This window comes from Aulonocara sp. 'chitande type north' Nkhata Bay, linkage group LG18, assembly GCF_057382095.1.
Source record: "Aulonocara sp. 'chitande type north' Nkhata Bay isolate Kocher_YH1m ecotype deep benthic linkage group LG18, A_spYH_male_GT1.1, whole genome shotgun sequence".
Classification (NCBI taxonomy): domain Eukaryota; kingdom Metazoa; phylum Chordata; class Actinopteri; order Cichliformes; family Cichlidae; genus Aulonocara; species Aulonocara sp. 'chitande type north' Nkhata Bay.
The window spans coordinates 1,621,533-1,644,251 of record NC_141361.1 but is presented as its reverse complement, the minus strand read 5'-3'; the positions used below and the strand labels follow the sequence as shown (position 1 = coordinate 1,644,251).

General features: G+C 41.3%; 1 protein-coding gene and 1 pseudogene across 2 annotated transcripts in view; one reads left to right on the top strand and one right to left on the bottom strand.

The window, feature by feature from the left end:
* Nucleotides 1-22,719, top strand: part of LOC147307576 (uncharacterized) — a 293,817-nt pseudogene that overhangs the window by 195,426 nt on the left and 75,672 nt on the right. The gene's annotated exons all lie outside the window — the stretch shown is intronic.
* Nucleotides 3,943-18,361, bottom strand: LOC147307580 (uncharacterized). Its single transcript, XM_086271736.1, has 4 exons — nt 17,889-18,361; nt 14,992-15,360; nt 8,434-8,841; nt 3,943-5,779 (listed from the first exon to the last, which is right to left on the bottom strand). The coding sequence occupies exons 1-4, from the start codon at nt 18,058-18,060 to the stop codon at nt 4,896-4,898; spliced, it is 1,833 nt and encodes a 610-aa protein (XP_086127862.1). The 5' UTR covers nt 18,061-18,361; the 3' UTR covers nt 3,943-4,895.

Genomic DNA, 22,719 nt, shown 5'->3' with positions numbered 1-22,719 from the left:
CATCATCTCCTCAGTGAATTTCAGGTGTGGGGAGGAGGGAGAAAGGGAGGGGGAGGAGGGTGATGGCCTGTCAGGGGTTTGGGGGACTGGGGAAGGTCGTGGTCCCTTGTCCTGGTCGTTGGTGTTGTTGAGAGAGTTGGAGGCAAATAGGGACCCCTCTTCTTGCCTTAGATGTCTCTCCTTTCTGAGGCTCTTCCTCAGATGCCATGGATGTCTCTCCTTTCTGAGGCTCTTCCCGGGTGGGGGCAAATGGAGCTCCTCCTCAAGGTTTCTGCTGGGTTTGTCTGTTCTTGGAGTACTGTTTGTTCCTCTTTATGAGATAACTCCTCGTTTATCTCAGCCTTGGCACCAAGCACGGATGGATGACGTATGGAATAAAACAAGTTGGAGGTGAACAGTTTCACCCCTGACTTGTTAAAATTAAATCCATTTGCTTTGAACAGATGCCTGCGTTCCCAAAAAATATTAAAGTTGTCGATAAAGTGCACTGAGTGGTCAGCACATGCTGATATAAGCCATTTATTCAGTGTAAACAACCTGCTGAATCTCTCGTCTCCTCCTCTGACCGGCGGTACAGGTCCACTGATGAATACAGCTGCATTCAGAGAGTTTACAGTATTTAATAATCCAGTAAAGTCCCGTTTCAGAACCTCCGACTGTTGTTTGGACACATCGTTTGACCCTGTATGCAGAACAATGTTTGTCACAGTTGGATATTCATCTGCAATTTGAAGAATTCTCTCCTTCAGGTTGTTGACCATATCGTTAGGAAAGCAGAGGACTTTAGTGTTCTTACCACACATCCTTTGTACATCCTTTACGGCAGAGTCACCCACAATCAGAGTTTCAGGCCTAGCCGTTAGCTTTCCCTGTGGCCTTTCACTTTTCAACAGATTTTCAGACCTTATTTTGCTGCTTTTAGATGGATGGTTGTCCGATATAGATCCAGGGTCCTTTGATAGTGGAGCAAATCTGTTCTGCAGTTTCACATTCAGTTGTTTTGGAGGTTTGTTGTTAACCTTCCTATTCACGGTTGTCCAGTCCTGTTTCCTCCCGTATACAGGGGTAGAAGAGCTTCTCTGTCTCGTAGGAAGTGAAGGCCAGTCGGTTTCAGAGATTTCAGCTCGCTGTGCCCTGCCTGTGATACGTCCTCCCCCTTCCAGGAGACATGATTTATGTCTTGGTTTTGCACCAAGACAGTCTAAGGGGGGATTATCACTTGAGGATTTATAATAATGCACAGAGTCTACTTTCTTGGTCATGTTATCTGTGCTCCTTAGCTGTGTGCTAGCTTGCTCATTGCCATTGTTTTGAATCAAAGGCAAGGTTGTTTCATTTCCACACAGTCCATTTACCTCCACGTTTACTTCTAAGCGATGAAAGACAACAGAATACTCCACAACATCCACTAGAGGGAGCCACACACTGTTAAACCTCTGATTCTTGTGTCATTGGACTGATGACAAAGACAACAGAGAAATGAAGCAGTAAAGATCAGAGACAGAGACAGAGCTGCTGTGGAAGCACAGAACTGTTTGATTGGCTCAGCTATTACACTGACCCCGCCCACTGAAGTTGAGCTCATCCAATGACATTATTTGTTGGTCATTGTGCTGCAGTGGAAGAACATTGTTCATGTGCTGTCTGTCTGGCTTTAATAACTCCAAAGACATGTTGCTGCACCTCTTTTTGCTTCTATCTCACATTATAGGTGAGTTTAAGAACAGGGATTAAAGTTTAGTTGAAGCTGCTGCATTAAGCAGATATACAGACTGCATTTCACTACTTTTCTTCTTTCTTTTTCCAGGACTAACAGCTGGAGACTCAATCACTCCTCAACAACCTGAAGTCACTGAAACAGAAGGACAATCTGTCAAACTCACATGTAGCTATGAGACAAGTTATACACATCCAGAGCTTCACTGGTACAGACATCATTCTGACCTTCAGGCTCCTCAGTTTATACTCTGGAAAGGAGCCAAAGACTACAGTGGTCGTCAATATATTCCCAATAATCGATATGGATCCCAAACATCACCAACAACAACTAATCTGACCATAGCAGCCCTAACCCTGGCAGACACAGCTCTCTACTACTGTGCTCTACAAACACAGTGATACAAAGTGTAGAAGAGGCTGTACAAAAACCTGAACACAGATATCTGACTACTCTTCAAAGAGGAGGGAAGTGGTATTCAAAGCACAGCTTCATATCAGATGGATTCTGCTAATTCCTGTTTTATCAGAGTCACTGTGGTTACAGCTGCTAATGAAACACTGTGGGAGGATTCACATGAGCAGCAAATCCACATCAACCACAAACCAACTGCAGGAACGTTCAAGCACAAAGAAATAAAAAAGCAAATTCACACAGCTGAAATTCAAAACCCACTGACTTTAAATACATATTTATGCATTTAATACTAAAATGTGAATTTATGTTCTTAGTACTAAGTTATGTGCAATTTAGATGGAACTGTTTAGAAACTTCAACTAAGGATCTGACTTAGCCACAAAATCTGTATTTCTACATGACTTAGGAGAGACTACTGACATTTTAAAGAAACCACTGATACAATAAGCAGGGGAGATTTATTTTAACCAGTGGTTTTCTGTTTTATTGCAGCAGTTATAAATGCATTCAGAAAAAAAAAAGTCAACTATTCTAATCTGTCCTTGGTTCTCTTTCCCTGTACTTGTAACCACCTTGGATCTTGAAACATGGCTGGATAATAGATGAGCTTAAAACAGTTATTCTCAAAGTATGTGGCGTGCGCCACTGGTGGGGTTCTGACAGGTGGGGCACCAGTTACCTGGCAGAAAAACCATGCGCAACTAATGTTCAACATTAGTTGCGCATGTTAAGCATCTGCTGAAAAGCTGCGGCCACGTGTGTAAGTTGACAGTTTCAATAAAGGAGTGTACTAAAAAGTGCGATCATGTGGTCAGGTCTGTTGTGCATCTTTTACAGTGGTGCCGAAACCCAGGACTGGGGCACGAGACCCAACCACATTTTATTTTATAAGACTGAACTTTCTTTCCCATGTCTGGCCACGTTCACGTTCTGTTTAACTTGTTGCTTTTTTGAAGAAGTGTAGCAAACTAATGAAGCAGTCCAGTGACAAAAGTTACAAATAGTTTGAAGTGAAAGTTGTTTGTTTGAAACAAAAATTGTTGAAGGATTTATTGGGAATGAGTTGAATGAGGCAGCTGTTGTCAGCTGTGATTGGTCCCCATGAAGGAGAAAAAGCATCTTTACTTCAGGCTGTGGCCTTATTTGTGCTTCTTGGCTAAGTGACCAGAGGCCTCCAAACATCTAGGTGGGTCCAGGAACAGGCTGAGGGAGTACGAACGACCAAAAACAGCCCGTGAGGATTTTTAATCAGCATCTGCTTTTTGAAAATCTTTGACACAGACAAGCGAAGAAACTGCACTCCTGTGCCGCTGTGTAAAAAAAGCAACCCAAAATCTCCCGAGTGCATGGTGGCCCTTTACCCATCTTTGGATTCTAAAGTCATGTCTAGATTTTAACAAAACCCCAATGCACAGCATCAGTATTAAAATGATGCAAAAAAATTATCAAAATAAAGAAAATTAAAGAAACTATAAACAAACAGTTGCCTCTGCAGGTATGGGTGCAAGTCTTTACTGCAAAGGGGATTCTGACCATCTGTAGCACAAAAAAGATAAAACAAAAAAATAAATAAATGTTTTTCATGCCTTTCTTCATCAGTATTGTTTTCTTCAGAAACCTCTCCAGAGTAGAGGAACATTTGAATTGGATGCAATGATCAGCTTCTCACAGTGAGCGAGCTTCACCACAGTAAACCACGAGGGCACCAGCTTGTAACAATAGGCATGTAACAAAATGACGGAGGTAAAGGGGAAAACTGTTTCTCTAACACAATCTGGATTTTACATCACTCAGGAAAGACTACTGAAAGAAACTACTGAATGAAATAAAGTAAGGACAGATGGGCTTTAATATAATCATAGATTGAATTTATTTAATGCAGGCAGAAGGCTAACAGCAATAATATATAAAAATCTATTCAACAGTTATAAAGGATACAATTTAAGTAAACTGTTATCTTCACTTATCCCTGTTCCAGCTTATTCTACTCTGCTTAAAACCCTCTTTGACCTTTTAAAGCGATGCTGAATGAAAGTTGAGCTCAAACCAGCCTTCCTCAGCTCTGGCAGGTCCCCATGACGCAGGAAAAACATCTTTGCCTCACACTGTGCTCTCAAGCAGAGAAACATATGTGCAGCTATAGGAACGAGGTCTTTGCTGCAGGCTGGAGGAGTCCAAGGGAAACAAATGTTCTACTTTATCACTGTCAAAATATTCTTTCATTAGTTACTGCTATGCAGATAAAACACAACAAAACAAAGACCCTCCCCAATGCTGGTACAGTTATAACCTGATGATAACAACGCATAACAACGTCTACATTCTTACAAAACTGAAAAGTAAAAAACAAACAAAAACAAAACAAAGTCAATGAACTAAATAACCAAAAATGATATGAACCAAATAAACTGAATAGCTACAAAATGTAAAAAACAAAATTAAAAAAAACCTTCAACATTTTCTATTTATTAAAAAACAAATAGCTCAAATGCACTTTTACATCACAAGACACCAACTCCAAATCAGCAAAAGCTATCAGCTATCAACGAATAGACAGCAAATATAAAACTTGATATTCAAATTGAGTTTCAACCACCCAGTAGATAAATATTCTCTTAACAGCTCTCCTGTGAACCTGTATAAATCCTTAGATCTTCTGTTACGCTAGGTCTCTCAGATGTCAGTCTCTCTAAATTCTTCAAGACTACGACTTCTTCTGTATGGGAACATTTTCCCACATGTTTTGCAATGATACGGTTTCTCACTTGTGTGCTTTTTTCATGTGTACCGATAAACAACTACTACTTATAAATTTTTTCCTGCATCGTTTACAACGATACGGTCTCTCACCTGTGTGCAGTCTCATGTGTATGGTCAAACTAGCCCTCTGTGTTAAACTTTTCCCACAGGTTTTACAAGAATACAGCTTCTCACCTGTATGGGCAGTCATATGTCTTTTAAGTGAATATGAAAAATAAAAACTTTTTCCACAAGTTTCACAAGAATACGGCTTCTCACCTGTGTGCATTCTTATGTGTTCAGATAAACTTCTTCTACGAATGAACATCTTCCTGCATATTTTACAATGATACGGCTTCTCACCTGTATGTGCTTTCTTGTGCCTATTTAAATTACCCCCGTTTCTGAAACTTTTCCCACATGTTTTACAAGAATATGGTTTCTCACCTGTGTGGACATTCTTATGGTCTTTAAGTGATGATGACAAATGAAAACTTTTCCCACACGTTTCACAAGAATACGGCTTCTCACCTGTGTGCGTTCTCATGTGTACAGTCAGATTACCCTTCACTGTGAAACTTTTCTCACATGTTTCACAAGAATACGGCTTATTACCTGTGTGGATTGTCAGATGTCGATTCATTTTGTACATTTCATTAAAGGATTTTCCACAAAAATCACACGTTAAATACTTTTTACCTGTGTCAGAGTTACACCGACTCTCTGAGTTACTATTTGTCCCTGAATCTAAATTCCAGCTTCCTTCATGATTTTGGCTCTCATTCATAGGACAGCTGTGATAAAGAAGCTGGTCAGTGTTTGCTTCTGGGTCATTGTGGTCTCCTTCCTCAGCAGCAGTCACCATAAAGGTATCAGTCTCCTCCTTCAGTCCAAGCTGCTCTCCCTCTGTGATGTGATAATAGAAAAACATGCCTGAGAAAATACATTGTCAAAATAACACTTTTACAGAGACTATAAGTGTCATCCACAAAGGCTGCTACTCCAGATATAAGCTCATCAACAGAGGAACATCAGCAGACGTGCAGCAGTAAAGGAAGAGAGAGGTTAAACGGCAAGGTAGAAAAGCTGCAGGCAGTGAACATATACTGAATGAATAAATGATCAGTATGACCTGGATCACCTGCTGAGAAAGAAAAAAGAAAACAAGCAGAAGAGAACAAGAGTAATAGAATAAACAACATCACAATGATATATGGGAATATGACAGTAAATACTAAATATTAAACATTATTGTGCAGCACATAAGATCAACAGAACACAGTGTGCTTTGAGGTAGGAGCCAAAAAGGGTGTAGTTTGTGGGTGTGATCACCCGTGTGTACACCTGTGAGCATGGACGCGCTTGTTTTTTTAAAAGGTTCCTTCATGTAATGATCTGCTAGAGGGTGTGGGGGGGCCACAGCCCCGTCCTCCAGGGCATGAAGCAGGTATGGAGGAGATCAAAACTGTTTTTTTCTTTCACAGCAGGTGATCCAGGTGATCGATATATGCATTTTTTATTTCTTTTTTTTTTTCTGCTCATTCTGTTGGTTTTTGTCTTTTGCCCTTCTCCCCCGTCCCTCTTCTCAGCTGTTTCTCTTTCCCTCTTTCTTTCTCCCCTTCTTTCCTCCAGTCAAGTCTGTCCCGTATTCAGTAAGTGAAAATAAAATATTGGTAAAGTAAATCCGTTGGGCATCTTTCTTTGCCTTTAGATAATAATTCTGATGCAAAAGAGCCAAACGGGACAGGCCAAAAAAAAAAAAAAAAAAAAAAAAAAAAAAAAAAAAAAGATCAGTATGACACGACAAACCAACTTTCTAACAGTAACAACAACATTAACAAAGATTACCTTCTGATGCATCATCTGACTGTTTGTGATCATACTCAGACTGAAAATGAAGCCATTTCCAGGCTCAAGGTGATATTGTACGGTGGATTAAATCTGCATGTACTTTTCCGCATTTATAATTCCTTCAGTTTTAACCCTTGTATGGTGTTCGGGTCTGTGAGACCCATGTTCAGTTTTTTTCAAAAGAAAAATTAAACAATTAATTATTTTTTCACGTGTAAATGTGTTGTGTCTTTCCACTCACTCCACTTGATTATAACTGATTTATTTATAACATTTTATATAAAAGAAAAACGAGAAGCACATTAATTCATAAATGTGATCTAACAAAGGTAAAGGGAAAAAATTAACCATGTTTGCTGTTCATATGTCTTGTAATTGGGATGAAGTAAACATCTGTTGAGTAATTTAACATAAAATTGTTTGATAGTGTTAACCCTTTACAGCCGATCGGAGCGGGCACGCTCCATTTTGCGTAACTATTTTTAAATCCCGGTAGCTCTGCAACCACGTAAGCTAGCGCAATAATTTTTTTTGCATATGAAACCAGAGGAGTTGTACTTGCATCTTATGCCATCAGTTTGTCCTCGGTCACAGTTTCCTTCCACATATAGCTTTGCAAAAACTGCATAAAAATCACTTGCAGCAACAAAAACATGATATTCCAGAAACACGCTTCGCCGATCCATCAGCTGTTTGTAACACTTCCTACGTCCATCAGCGCGAACTATCACATGACCGCATGACCTGCCCGAAACCGGAAGTGACGTCATTTTGCGGAAATGTAGTTTTTTTACGATCGGGGCCTTATGAGCCTATACTTGTGTTTTAAAAAGTTATGTTTGAGTTTATGACTTTCTGTGTCGTTTCTGGGATGCTGAGGACTCATATTGCACTGCTGGAAATAGTTTATTTTGATGCATATGCTGTTATTTTGCAAATTTGCACTATAATATTTATTTTCGTTTTTCCTGCAGTGTATAAAAATTGGTGTATTTCAAAAATAAAACTATGAAGACACTCAAAATAAATTTCCTGTGGTGGGAAACTATTTTGTGCAACTTTTTTGTATTTACAGTTTTGAGGGATAAGCCTCTTAAATTTCTCTAACTAGAAATATATGTTAAAAAAACAAAAACGATTTTCAATTTTTTTGTAGTTTATTGCACTTTTTTGCAATTTATGTAATTACTATGCACCTAATGCAGACATATTATTAAAGTTTGGGCTATAATGGTTGTATTGATGTATAGCAACTTGAAATGCTCCCAAAAATGGCTCCACAGCATGTAAAAATATACTATAAGCTCTGGTGGACTTGGTTCTATGGTAGGTCTTAAAGGGTTAATTTGGAAAGCCAAAACTCTAGCGGGTCCACCAGACCCATGAACACTGGCTGAGTAACAAAAATACGAACACCACACAAGGGTTAATATGAGCTCCAACACTGGCTGAAATGCAGCGCAAACCATGACAGCACCTCCACCGTGTTCAACAGAAGGCTGCAGACGCCGACTGTTAGACCTCTCTCCTGACCTCCTTCAAACATGTTGATCATGATTCAGATTCATAACTTACACAGTGCAGTCTGTTTGCTCTTTGTTAGCTCACATCTCCAAAAAGCCCTCACAATCAGAAACGTCCCGCAGAGCTGTGATCAGGATGCTTCATGAGTCCCATTCATGTGTGACTTCATTCAGACTTTTACATACCTGTAATGTGAAGCTGTATTTCGGGTTTCCAGCTGACATCCATGAGTCTGTGCTGATGGTCGTTCTCTTCCTCGTACTGGATAGAATTATTAATAACTTCAAATATTTCTTTAGATTTGGACTGAAGAAACGCAAAAATATCAGAGCTGTGAGAGGGGAGCTGGTCAGTGTTTGCTTCTGGTTCACTGTGCTCTCCTTCCTCAGCAACAGTCACCATGAAGGTATCCGTCTCCTCCTTCAGTCCCAGCTGCTCTCCCTCCTGACTGCTGCACAGTTCCTCCTGTTCCTCTTTAATCTGTGGAGCTTCTGGTTCCTCCTGCTCCACACTGGAGCTCCTCTCCTGGTTCCAGAGCTGCTGCTCAGGGAGAACCTCCTCCTCCTCCTTACAGACGTGCTGCTGTGGGTCGTCTGGAGGAAAAAAAAGGACACAAGAAGAAGAAAAGTGATGATGTTAGACGTTGGACTCATTTTTTAAAATCAGCTTCGCTCCTCAGAATCTCAAGAGGTTGTGAGCAGAGCCGATTATACCCAGAGTTACATAAAAGTAATGGCTGACTTTTGTATTTGTGCATTCGCGACTGCTGAATTATTGCAGATGAGGCGGGTCCATAGTGGAAGTTAATGTCAGCTGCTCTGGAACATGAAAGCTCGTCCCCTGAGCAGTAAAAGCAGCTTAAAAACTATCAGCAGCTCCATTCAGAAGAGCTGCTGTTAACCAAAGTGCTTCTGCAGGTTTTCATGTGATCAGCGAGCTGATAGGGCTTTGGGAAGAAGTCAATTTTATTAAATTTTATTTATATAGCGCCAAATCACAACAAAAGTCGCCTCAAGGCGCTTCATAGATACAGAGAAAAACCCAACAATCATATAACCCCCTATGAGCAAGCACTTTGGCGACAGTGGGAAGGAAAAACTCCCTTTTAACAGGAAGAAACCTCCGGCAGAACCAGGCTCAGGGAGGGGCGGGGCCATCTGCTGTGATTGGTTGGGGTGAGAGAAGGAAGACAGGATAAAGACATGCTGTGGAAGAGAGACAGAGGTTAATAACAAGTATGATTCAATGCAGAGAGGTCTGTTAACACATAGTGAGTGAGAAAGGTGACTGGAAAGGAAAAACTCAATGCATCATGGGAATCCCCGGCAGTCTACGTCTATTGCAGCATAACTAAGGGAGGATTCAGGGTCACCTGGTCCAGCCCTAACTATATGCTTTAGCAAAAAGGAAAGTTTGAAGCCTAATCTTAAAAGTAGAGATAGTGTCTGTCTCCCGAATCCAAACTGGAAGCTGGTTCCACAGAAGAGGGGAAGAAGTCAGTTGGCAGACATTTTTAACCAAATCATCATTTCCTGTAGATACACTGACGCCGACGATTCAATTCAATTTATGTAGCGCCAAATCACAACAAAAGTTGCCTCAAGGCGCTTTATATTGTACAGTACATCCTATAATAACAGATACAGAGAAAATCCCAACAATCATATGACCCCCTATGAGCAGCACTTTGGCGACAGTGATCTGGCAGAAACTGTTGATCGTTTCGTTTTCATTTGCTGAATTCTTTAACGCCTTAGAAGGACCCCCGGCTATTATGACAAGTTACTCTAAATATGTTACAAATTATCTTCACTACATAAAAACATAGTTGAGAATAACTACAATTTTTGTTTTTCCATTAAATCTTTGTTGTTTAAAACTATTTTTGGAGCCGTGGGAGCGGCCATGTTTTTTCGTACACAATGCATTCTGGGACGATGACACGTATTGGTTGTCGGCGAGGGTGTTAATTAACTTGCCTACTAGTGACCTGGTTACGACTTGGTAAACCAGTACTATGCCGGTCATGGAGGCTAACGAGGGCTGCCCAAAGAACATCTGTATTAAGACATACGGCTTCAAAGTTTTGGTGCACTGTGTTGCATGGAGAATCTGTAAGAACAACAATATCGTAATTTCACTATATAATAAAAATTAAAATGTGTTAATGGTTTGATCATGCAGTTATGCGATACCATGGATAGCTGCTGCCATAAAATTGAGCTCTTTATGCTCTCAGTCACCGTTGCCATTGGCAAGCAGCAGCCGCATAGACTATGGTTGACTATTTTCATCCTCTCTCGGTTTGCACTGGTTCATACTGGAAAGGTTGAACAGAACCCATTTTCAGTGCGCTGCTAACTGTGAACTCAATGCTGTGCAACCGTATGACATCATTACCCAGAGTGCATTGAGAAGTTAATAACAATGGTAGCCTACTGGTAAAATCGGATTTATATAAAATGTGCTTAAAAGGAAAACATTTGGTGTATTTTAATACTAGGGCTGCCACGATTAGTCATTTAGTTATGATTATGTCGACTATCAAAATTGTAGACGACTGATTTAATAGTCGACGCGTCGTTTGAAGCTTTGCAAGATCCCAAAAGACGCAGGAATAAGTAGCAGGATTTAAGAGTGTAATATCGGACTGAAACAGAAGATGGCAGCACTGCATGTACAAGGATGCCAGCTGCTGTTAATCCACGAAGAAGAAGAAGAAGCAGTGTCCGGTATCGTAGCTGTGTCCAAATTGAGGAACCGCATCCTCCTGTGCCCGCATTTGTAGGCCAATTACGTTACAGCTACACAACGAAGACTGTCCAAATTTAAAGACTCCGACAAACGCGGCCGACAAATGCGTCCTTCATTTCCCCAGATTTGAAGGATGGGTTGGGTGCATCCCTCGTGGCCCAACCTGCCCCAGAATTCATAGCGCGGCCCAGCTCAGTTTCCAACAATGGCGGCAGCTAGTTAGTTTTAATGTTACTCTTATTATTCTTTCTGGGTCACAAAATAAACGTTTAACATATTTTCAGGCGAGAATGTAGCTGTGTAAACCTCAAATATCTGCTCAGTTTATCAGGACACCGCATATTTTCAAAAGCGCTCCGACGTTTTCAGAGACGTCTGTTACCCACTAGCTCGATAGCGAGCCGGGGGCTAGGCTAACTAGAGCCGTGAGAACACCAGACTCCCGGCAAATCGTTTTAAACCCCTCAAGATTTTTTGCCACTCTGGTTCAACAGGATATATGAGTCACTTAGAGAACTTAAAAATGATATTGTTTGGCTTTTTTCAGTATTTTATTTGTTCCTGAGTAAATCGGTTTGGCTGAGATTAAAGTTTTTACACAGCTGAATAAACGTCAAGCAGACAGCTGATTATCAGAAGTGTGAGATGCTCGAGAATTTACTCCGGTGTCCTGTTATATTTTAGATAGCAAGGATCAGACGGGTGAGTTTATTAAACTCCACCGAAACAATCTGCAAATATCATCAAAACTTAATAAACTATCATCTTGTCTTTGTTTTTAGTTAGTACATACCTAAACACTAGGGGTGCAACGATACTCGTATCGACATTGAACCGTTCGATACAGTGCTTTCGGTTCGGTACGCATATGTATCGAACAATACAAAATTTTTCATTTATTTTATCAACTTTTCTCCTGACGATGCTGTCTGTGTTGAGAGCTCAGTGGATCTGCGTTCGACTACTCTGCCTAGGCTGCACTGTCGAGCGCAGATCCACTGAGCACAGCACAAGCTAGCAAGACAGAAACTAAGCTCGTTGCAACATGGCAACTGCCTCAACGCTACCCGAAATTGAACCTCCCCCACCCTCATTCAGATCTGGCGTTTGGAACTAATTTGGTTTTCATGTGACGGATGACCCTGAAGGTAAGCGCGTCATGGACTAAAGTAAAACAGTATGTTGGATGTGCCACGCAATGCTCAATTACATGGGTGGGAACTAGTGTGTTAGCGCAGTTAGCTTGTTAACGTGTTGGCCGTCCAGCCCCACGCACGGGGCGATCCACGGTAGCTCGTTAACGGAGATTTGCCGTGTTGTGACGTTAACGTCATTTTAACGAGATTAACGCTGACAGCACTAGTGGGAACACAACGAATATGACTGCACATTTACTCCGACATCATCCTAGTGCAAAGACAAGTGGAAGCAGACAAAAACAACAAGCAGCATGCTACAAACTTTACCCGAGTCATTTAGACAGCCGTTAGCACAGGATTCTCCTTATGGGGACCTGATATGTTTAATATGCTGCTGAGAATATAGCCCAGAAGAAGCGGATAGTATAGCTTTTATTTTGGAAAGAGACATTTCTCTGTAATAAACTCTCTTTTCCAAAGATGAGTGATTCCTCAATCAGATAGATTTTTTAAATTACTTTGTAGTTTCAGCAACATTAAATTAAAAACTGTACTTTTCAGTTAAAATATATATTTATAATTTTAATAAATGTTAATTAAAAAGGCATGAACATTTTTTTGTATTGAAAAAAATATCGAACCGTGACACCAAAGTATCGAACCGAACCGTGAATTTTGTGTATCGTTGCACCCCTACTAAACACTTAAAGCTGTAAGCTAATCACATATAAGAGCAGATTCATGTTGGTGCAATAAGCTGTACGTTTTACGTCCAATGGATGATAATCTGATTAGTCGACTAATCGCAAAAATAATCTGTGACTAGTCGACTATGAAAATAATCATTTGTGGCAGCCCTAAAGGGCACTCAAATGATTGAAGCTGGAAGCCAACGAGTCTCTGGCTGAATATCTGGAACAAGCAGCCAAACTCTGAAAACATCACACAGGTGTGCGGCCTGATACGAGTGAGGCAACCTTACTCTTGTGGAGAAATCAGTGCCAAGATCTGTACAAGACTCGCTGGATGGGGTGGTCGACTTGAGTGCTATGACAGACTCGTTATGGAGAGAGTACTTGCAACATCATGTCAGGAGACATGGAGAGAAACCAGAGCAAAAGATTAAACAATTAACCAAAAGGTTGCTTAAACATTAGATGGAAGAAAGGGACTCAGAGTTTAACATGAACAAAACAAAAGCTAAACAAATGGTGGCTGTATCAGCTGACTTAAAAACAGAGATACAACAATCTGTGGCTGCTGCATTGGCTACACGAGCACAGCCTGAGCGTGAACCAAAGCTACAGCAACAACAGCCAGGACCACGATTTGTCCCAATATGGAATGCTGGCAGAGGTGTCGGTTGGTGGCTTTTGGCATGAGAGATTTCAACACAAACCATGGAGTAGTGGCATTTTTGAGCTCAAGTGCATTCATTTAGACACCAGCCAGGAAGACAAAGATCTCCAGCACGCTTACACAGCTGCATATCACCTATGGCACACATTCAACATGGCTGAAGGAATGGCAATAATCGACAATCAACCACATGACTGTGCAAAGACAGCAGTTAAGGATATCAGATCTGCCTTTGCCTGGAATTGGGCACGCCACCCTTTTTCAGCTGAGAGTCATGGCTCTGGACTTTGAGATGCTAAATTCTCATTTCCGCTGTTTCACACTCTGCACCAGGTGACTTACAGCTGCAAAGTGCATCAAGTCACCACCAAAAGAAACAAGTCGTCTGTTGAACACAGTTAAGATTCTGGGACCACCAAACCTGAGACTCTCTGCCACTTTGCTGTACCAAGAAGTCCTGATGATATAAAAGTAGAACTGGTGATGAAGGGCAGCACTGCTGGAACCCATCATCCACCAGGAATGAGTCCAACTTATTGTTGCCAACATGGACCAAGTTCAGGGCAGCTGTACAGGGACTAACTGCCCTTTGACAACGGCAAAATAGCCAATAGTTCCAAAGCACCGTTCACAGGACACCCCAAGGACTGCAGTCGAATACCTTCTCCAAGTCCACAAAGCACTGTAGACTGTTGGGCAAACTCCCACACACTCTCGAACAGCCTCAAGAGGATAAAGAGCCAGCGTTCGATGACCAGGATGAAAACTGCACTGTACATCCTCCATCTGATGTTTGACTAATGGATGAATTCTCCTCTCCAGTACTCCAGCGTACACCTTCCCAGGTAGGCTTAGCAGTGTGATCCCCCACACAGCTGGAGCACACCCTCCCTTCTTAAAAGACAGTACCACCAGCCCAGTCTGATAATCCAGTGGTCACACCCTGAGTTCTTTTCTGGATAGAAAATAGTAAAAATAAGCCCAAGATTCTCATTTTAATCAGCAAAGGAGCTGGTCAGATGAAATGAAACATTTTATTCCAATTATAATTGGATGAAGGGTTTAAGAGTTTCAGCTCCTTAACATGTGCCACCCTCTTTTTAAAGGGACCAAAAGTAATTGGACAGTTGACTCAAATACCATTTCATGGGCAATACTTTTGTTATGTCATTATCAATTAAGCAGATAAAAGGCCTGGAGTTGATCTGAGTTGTGGTGCTTGCATTTGGAAGATTTTGCTGTGAACATACAACATGCGGTCAAAGGAGCTCTCCATGCAGGTGAAACACGCCTGCAAGCTGCAAAACAGCAAAAACCCACCTGAGTGGCAGAAATGGGGATCAAACCAACCTTCTAGTTGGTAGGTGAGCTGCTCTACAAACTGAGCTACAGACATTTGACTATAGTTTCAGTCATGTGGTCAGTTTCTTTATGGATCAATGACCTGCTCCTCTGATCCTCCTGATAGGATCCTCCCTGAGACTGACTCACCTATTCTGTAGAGCTTTATTTCTGGTTTCCAGGTGACAGCCAACTGCCTTTGTTGATGGTTGATGTCTTCTTTGTACTGGAAAAAAATTCTAAAGTCTTCCGTGTCTGTTGGTTTGGTACAAAAAAAGTTATCAGAGCTGAGAGATGGAAGCTGTTCACGGTCTGCTTCTGGTTCACTGTGCTCTCCTTCCTCAGCAACAGTCACCATGAAGGTATCCATCTCCTCTTTCAGTCCCAGCTGCTCTCCCTCCTGACTGCTGCACAGTTCCTCCTGTTCCTCTTTAATCTGTGGAGGTTCTGGTTCCTCCTGGTCACAGAGCTGCAGCTCAGGGAGAACCTCCTCCTCACAGACAGGCTGCAGTGGGACGTCTGGAGGGATGAAAATAATAAAACAGATGCGATGATTAAAAAAAATGTACAAATCAGTAAATATCCTCTGCAACCATAAGCTTGTACGAGTAAAAAAAATTGAAAAGGGGAATAAAGTCAACTACATGAAGATACTGTCACCTCTACAGGGAGTGCAGAATTATTAGGCAAATGAGTATTTTGTCCACATCATCCTCTTCATGCATGTTGTCTTACTCCAAGCTGTATAGGCTCGAAAGCCTACTACCAGTTAAGCATATTAGGTGATGTGCATCTCTGTAATGAGAAGGGGTGTGGTCTAATGACATCAACACCCTATATCAGGTGTGCATAATTATTAGGCAACGTCCTTTCCTTTGGCAAAATGGGTCAAAAGAAGGACTTGACAGGCTCAGAAAAGTCAAAAATAGTGAGATATCTTGCAGAGGGATGCAGCAGTCTCAACATTGCAAAGCTTCTGAAGCGTGATCATCGAACAATCAAGCGTTTCATTCAAAATAGTCAACAGGGTCGCAAGAAGCGTGTGGAAAAACCAAGGCGCAAAATAACTGCCCATGAACTGAGAAAAGTCAAGCGTGCAGCTGCCAAGATGCCACTTGCCACCAGTTTGGCCATATTTCAGAGCTGCAACATCACTGGAGTGCCCAAAAGCACAAGGTGTGCAATACTCAGAGACATGGCCAAGGTAAGAAAGGCTGAAAGACGACCACCACTGAACAAGACACACAAGCTGAAACGTCAAGACTGGGCCAAGAAATATCTCAAGACTGGTTTTTCTAAGGTTTTATGGACTGATGAAATGAGAGTGAGTCTTGATGGGCCAGATGGATGGGCCCGTGGCTGGATTGGTAAAGGGCAGAGAGCTCCAGTCCCACTCAGACGCCAGCAAGGTGGAGGTGGAGTACTGGTTTGGGCTGGTATCATCAAAGATGAGCTTGTGGGGCCTTTTCGGGTTGAGGATGGAGTCAAGCTCAACTCCCAGTCCTACTGCCAGTTTCTGGAAGACACCTTCTTCAAGCAGTGGTACAGGAAGAAGTCTGCATCCTTCAAGAAAAACATGATTTTCATGCAGGACAATGCTCCATCACACGCGTCCAAGTACTCCACAGCGTGGCTGCAAGAAAGGGTATAAAAGAAGAAAAACTAATGACATGGCCTCCTTGTTCACCTGATCTGAACCCCATTGAGAACCTGTGGTCCATCATCAAATGTGAGATTTACAAGGAGGGAAAACAGTACACCTCTCTGAACAGTGTCTGGGAGGCTGTGGTTGCTGCTGCACGCAATGTTGATGGTGAACAGATCAAAACACTGACAGAATCCATGGATGGCAGGCTTTTGAGTGTCCTTGCAAAGAAAGGTGGCTATATTGGTCGCTGATTTGTTTTTGTTTTTGAATGTCAGAAATGTATATTTGTGAATGTGGAGATGTTATATTGGTTTCACTGGTAAAAATAAATAATTGAAATGGGTATATATTTGTTTTTTGTTAAGTTGCCTAATAATTATGCACAGTAATAGTCACCTGCACACACAGATATCCCCCTAAAATAGCTAAAACTAAAAACAAACTAAAAACTACTTCCAAAAACATTCAGCTTTGATACACTCAACAAAAATATAAACGCAACACCTTTGTTACTGCTCCCATTCCCCATGGGATGGACGTAGAGACCTAAAATTCATTCCAGATACACAATATAACCATCCCTCCCAAACAGTGGTCACAAATCAGTCCAAATGTGTGGTAGTGGGCACATCTGCCATATTGAGATGGACTCCATGCGACGATGTGTTGCACTGCATGAGGCAAATGGTGGTCACACCAGATACTGACCGGTTCTGGGTCCCCAGACCCCCAATAGCGCAAAAAACTGCACATTCCAGGGTGGCCTTTTGTTGTGGGCAGTCTGAGGTACACCTGTGCACTACTCATGATGTCAGATCAGCATCCTGATGTGGCACACCTGTGAGGTGGGATGGATTATCTCAATATGGCAGATGTGCCCACTACCACACATTTGGACTGATTTGTGACCACTGTTTGGGAGGGATGGTTATATTGTGTATCTGGAATGAATTTTAGGTCTCTACGTCCATCCCATGGGGAATGGGAGCAGTAACAAAGGTGTTGCGTTTATATTTTTGTTCAGTGTATTAATGAGTTTTTTGGGTTCATTGAGAACATGGTTGTTGTTCAATAATAAAATTATTCCTCAAAAATACAACTTGCCTAATAATTCTGCACTCCCTGTACATGTAACACATGTGCAGCCTCACACACTATCCATGCTCAGATTTCTCTTAGCTTGGTCTTATATATAAATCTGATTCCTTAGTTAAAAAACCATCAAGAGGAAAAAGTTCAGACTTCAAAGCTTTAAATGATTTCAGCGCCTGCTGTTTGAATGCAGCGCAGCGCAGTCCTGTCCTCTGTTTGCTCTTTGTTAGCTCACATCAAAAAGTCCTCACAATCAGAAACGTCCCGCAGAGCTGTGATCAGGATCCTCCCTCAGAGGGACACTCACCTGTCCTGTGCAGCTTGATTTGGGGTTTCCAGGTGATATCCAGCAGTCTGCGCTGACGGTCGATCTCTTCCTCGTACTGGACGATCGTTTTTTCAAACTCCAAGAATATTTGTTCAGCAGCAGCAGTTAGTCGCTCGTTGATGAACTCTCTCAGATACTGAACTGAAGGCATCGTTGCTGCCGCAGCTCACACACTCAGCTCACACACTCAGCTCACACAACAACAACAGTCTCTGGAAAGCTAACGCAATTTGCGCCTTTCCTTTGTTTACTTCCGCCTGGTGTCACGTGATAAAGCTCCGACAGAGCGGGACTGTTAACGCACCTCCCCCTCTCTCTCTCTTATTAATGAATGTAAAGTATTACAGAGAGCTCGGGGAGTCAGTGCAAAGCCGCTAACACCACAGTGATGTGCTGACTCTTTCGGTCCCACACTCCCGGCTCTGTTCACACACGCGCCTTTCCTTTCTTTATTTCCGCCTGGTGTCACACGGTGTTGTTCCGGCAGAGAGCATTTACCTTTAACTGTTCCGCTGTCGAAGATTTCTCTGTTTCAAATCAGTTTCCAGCTGAAAACAATGTTTTTCTACATCCATGAAAAACAAGAAAATCACAAATATTATAAATTTAATTTGAAGTTTTCTGTTTTGAAATTATCTGAATGATTTTCTTAGGTTGAACTTTAACATGATTCCTATCTTGAATCCACTGCCTCCTTAAACTGACACCGCAGAATAATATGACATTTTTAAATCTTATTTTTAAAAAAGGAGTTACTGTTTGGATTTGGTGAGTTCAGAACAAACAAACTGCTCCTCGGGTGTTGGCCCGGCAGGTGCAGTTTCTGACCTCGCTGGAAGCTCAGGTGAGCCCGTCCAGCTGTTCTCCTCGTGTTCTGGAGGCTCAGGAGAGCTAGCTCAGCTACCTGCTAATCCACCACTACAACAAACACAGTTTGATTACATAGGAACTCACAAAGCATTTCCAGAATAAATTATGTGTTAATTATTATTACGATTTGGCCATGAATTATTTTTTATTATATTCAGATCTTAAATATTTGGCCTTTTGTCTAATAAATCAGAAGTTCTGGTGCTCATACTTTCATATAGATGAGATGATGTGTTCTTTTCAATTTTAGTTTTGCTTTTAATTCCCTGTTCGACTTATGCCATGTGTATTTTTCTCTAATCATAACCATAAGAGGCTCAAGGTTCAAGGTTCTTTATTTGTCACATGTATAATTATACAATTATAACACACAGTGAAATGTAACCTGACACGCTCCTCGACATGTGCAAAAATAGTGGTGGTGGGGGGGGGGGGGGGGGGGGGGGTAGAGGAAGAACATTATATATATAGTATATACATTAGGTGAATGTGCAGTAGTAGCAGCAAGCAGGTGAATTCTGTAAGAGATTCTGTTTTGGTGAAATTCTGTTCATGTCAAACTTAAGCCTCATATAATTCTTAAATTTCAAGTATTAATCAGCTCAGTGATGGAGAACATTTGGCTCGTTGTCCTTGCACACAGTGCAAAGTGCTCCATCCTCCCTCCTCACAGTGATTCAAATGCTGCTAACAGTCTGTGAACCAGGAGGAAGAGGAAGTGAGAGAAGTCAGACTCAAAGAGGAGACAGAGGGCGACATCATCCAGTAGGCGGGGCTCTCCTTCTGCACTGTGTTCAACCATTGTGTCAATAATAAGTGCTGCTGTGAAGAGAACAATTCTCAGACTGAATGTTGAACATCAGCTAGTTTTATTGCAGATGGTAAACTATTCAAAATATGAGGACATTTGAAAGAAAACGAGGACTCACCAAGTAATGTTTTGGATTTTGGTAGTTTGCAGGCTCCCTGAGCTGACTTTTAGAATCATATTGGTCACTAACTCTGGGACAAGGCCAGTGATGCATTTGAAAGCCAGTTTTAAAAAAGAGAGAAATCTGTCTTGGCATCTAAAAAAACCATCTTTAGAACAACACAGAGCAAATAAACTCATTTCCATTGTTAATTCAGTAACTTGGCAAAAAACAAAGGAAATATTCAGTTCAGGGACTTTAAATATCACGAATGTTTTTAACTAACTTCCTTTTTTCTTTTATTTGTTTTTTTTTTTATGTTTTCTGTTCATATAAAGTATCTGTCTATATATCATCATTTAGTGAAAATAGATAATTTAAGATTCATCACATAAGTCATCATTTCACTGGAAACTTTGGAAGCCTTGACATGACTGGAAAGACTGAAGCAGTTCACATACGATTTTGTCATTGGACTGATGACAAAGACAACATGAAGCAGTAAAGATCAGAGACAGAGACAGAGCTGCTGTGGAAGCACAAAACGATTTGATTGGCTGAGCTATTACACTGGCCCCGCCCACTGAAGTTGAGCTCATCCAATGACATTATTTGTTGGTCATTGTGCTGCAGTGGAAGAACATTGTTCATGTGCTGTCTGTCTGGCTTTAATAACTCCAAAGACATGTTGCTGCACCTCTTTTTGCTTCTATCTCACATTATAGGTGAGTTTAAGAACAGGGATTAAAGTTTAGTTGAAGCTGCTGCATTAAGCAGATATACAGACTGCATTTCACTACTTTTCTTCTTTCTTTTTCCAGGACTAACAGCTGGAGACTCAATCACTCCTCAACAACCTGAAGTCACTGAAACAGAAGGAGAATCTCACATTATAGGTGAGTTTAAGAACAGGGATTAAAGTTTAGTTGAAGCTGCTGCATTAAGCAGATATACAGACTGCATTTCACTACTTTTCTTCTTTCTTTTTCCAGGACTAACAGCTGGAGACTCAATCACTCCTCAACAACCTGAAGTCACTGAAACAGAAGGAGAATCTGTCAAACTCACATGTAGCTATGAGATAAGTGGCACCCCTTATGTTTACTGGTACAAACATCATTCTGACCTTCAGGCTCCTCAGTTTATACTCTGGAAAGGAGCAAGAGGATCCACAACTCAGTATATTCCTGATAAACGATATGGATCAGAAACATCAGATCGATCAACTAATCTGACCATAGCAGCCCTAACCCTGGCAGACACAGCTCTCTACTACTGTGCTCTAGAAACACAGTGATACAAAGTGTAGAAGAGGCTGTACAAAAACCTGAACACAGATATCTGACTACTCTTCAAAGAGGAGGGAAGTGGTATTCAAAGCACAGCTTCATATCAGATGGATTCTGCTAATTCCTGTTTTATCAGAGTCACTGTGGTTACAGCTGCTAATGAAACACTGTGGGAGGATTCACATGAGCAGCAAATCCACATCAACCACAAACCAACTGCAGGAACGTTCAGACACAATAAAAACTGTCAAACATCAAAAGCTGCTCATTTACACTATTTTATATTTAGTGGATGAGGACATGCAGAAATGCAGCAGAAGCAAAATAAACAGAGTAACAGAGGTTTATCTCTTTAAGGTAAAATCTCTCACATGAAGCTAAAAGTCTTTAGGTCATTTTTTTTTCATATTTTTGATTCCTTTGCGTAATTTCTCTTTTATAAAATAAAAGACTAAGAACTCTTTCTTCTCATATTTAAATAAAATTCCCATTTTCAAGCTAGTAGCTGAGAATCCCCTCATTCATTTCATTATGTCAAATCTTTTGCATTTTCATAGATTCAACCAACCAATGTGAATATTTGTCTGTTTTTTGACAGAATCGAGTAAATAATAGTCTAAATATAAAACTGTTAGGGTCCTTGGGTTTCTGACTCTTTGTTTTGTCTTTATGCTTTTTTGAGTCTTGTTCATTCATTATTGTTTTCTCTGTGTGACTTGTTCGTAGCTTAGTTATCGGTATTTCTAGTTTTGATTGTCTGGTGTTAGATTGTCCAGCCTGGAGCCTGGGGCTCACTTGGGCCACTTCGGGGGTGGGGTGCCCTCAGCCTCTCGGCCTGGGGCTCGGTCGCTCTGGCACAGCTGGCTGGGACTCTCCTCAGCTCTTTCTGGGACAGTGGCGCGGCTGCCCCTCTGTTGGTCTTCCTTGGTCTCTTGTGTTCTGGGGGCCTCTGGATGTCTGGAGTTTTGATCTCCTCCATACCTGCTTCATACCCTGGAGGACGGGGCTGTGCCCCCCCCCCCCCCCCCCACACCCTCTAGCAGATCATTACATGAAGGAACTTTTTAAAAACAAGCGCACTCATACTACATAGTTGTATTTTAGATCACTGAGGAAAGGCTACTGGCATTTTAAAGAAACCGAAACAGTCAAATAAAATAAAGACAAGAGTTTTACTTTAACAACAAGTTAAATGCTTTATTTACAGCTTGCAGAAGCTAACAGCAATATTCTGTGAAATTATGTTCAAAATAATAAATGCATGAAGACAAAAATGAATCTTCCATTATTTTCATCCAACTCTACTCCACCTTATCCTCCTCTACTCATGACTGCCTGGGATCATGTGACGCATGGCTGTACGATGAGCTCAAAGGAAGCTGTCCTAAATAAAGCTAACAATAAACTGATTTAAATTAACTTCATAATCGAAAATGAGCCAAATAAACTAAACAACTGTCCATGTTTTGTTTTTTTTAACAACAAAATCTAATCAGAATAAAGCTTCACTGAACATCACCGAGAAGCCTGATGTAGATGGATAACAGATCAGACTGATCAGTGTTACATGTAATAAACTCAAACACAAAAGGAGTTTGAACTCTGAAAACTGAAACATGTACACATTTTTGGATGTTTTGCCCAAAGCTGGATTCCCTAATAATGTTTAACTGTCAAGACTAGGACTTCTGACCCGTGTGATTTTCAGTGTGGCGTAAAACAGCGGTCCCCAACCCCGGG

What these genes read in the sequence shown, in the direction of transcription:
- LOC147307580 (XM_086271736.1), bottom strand. Translation starts at nt 18,060, where the DNA reads ATGCCTTCAGTTCAGTATCTGAGAGAGTTCATCAACGAGCGACTAACT. An exon ending in AATCAAGCTGCACAGGACAG is followed by an intron (nt 15,361 to 17,888) that starts GTGAGTGTCCCT and finishes TCATCCCTCCAG; the next exon opens with ACGTCCCACTGCAGCCTGTC. An exon ending in AATACAGCTTCACATTACAG is followed by an intron (nt 5,780 to 8,433) that starts GTATGTAAAAGT and finishes ATCACATCACAG; the next exon opens with AGGGAGAGCAGCTTGGACTG.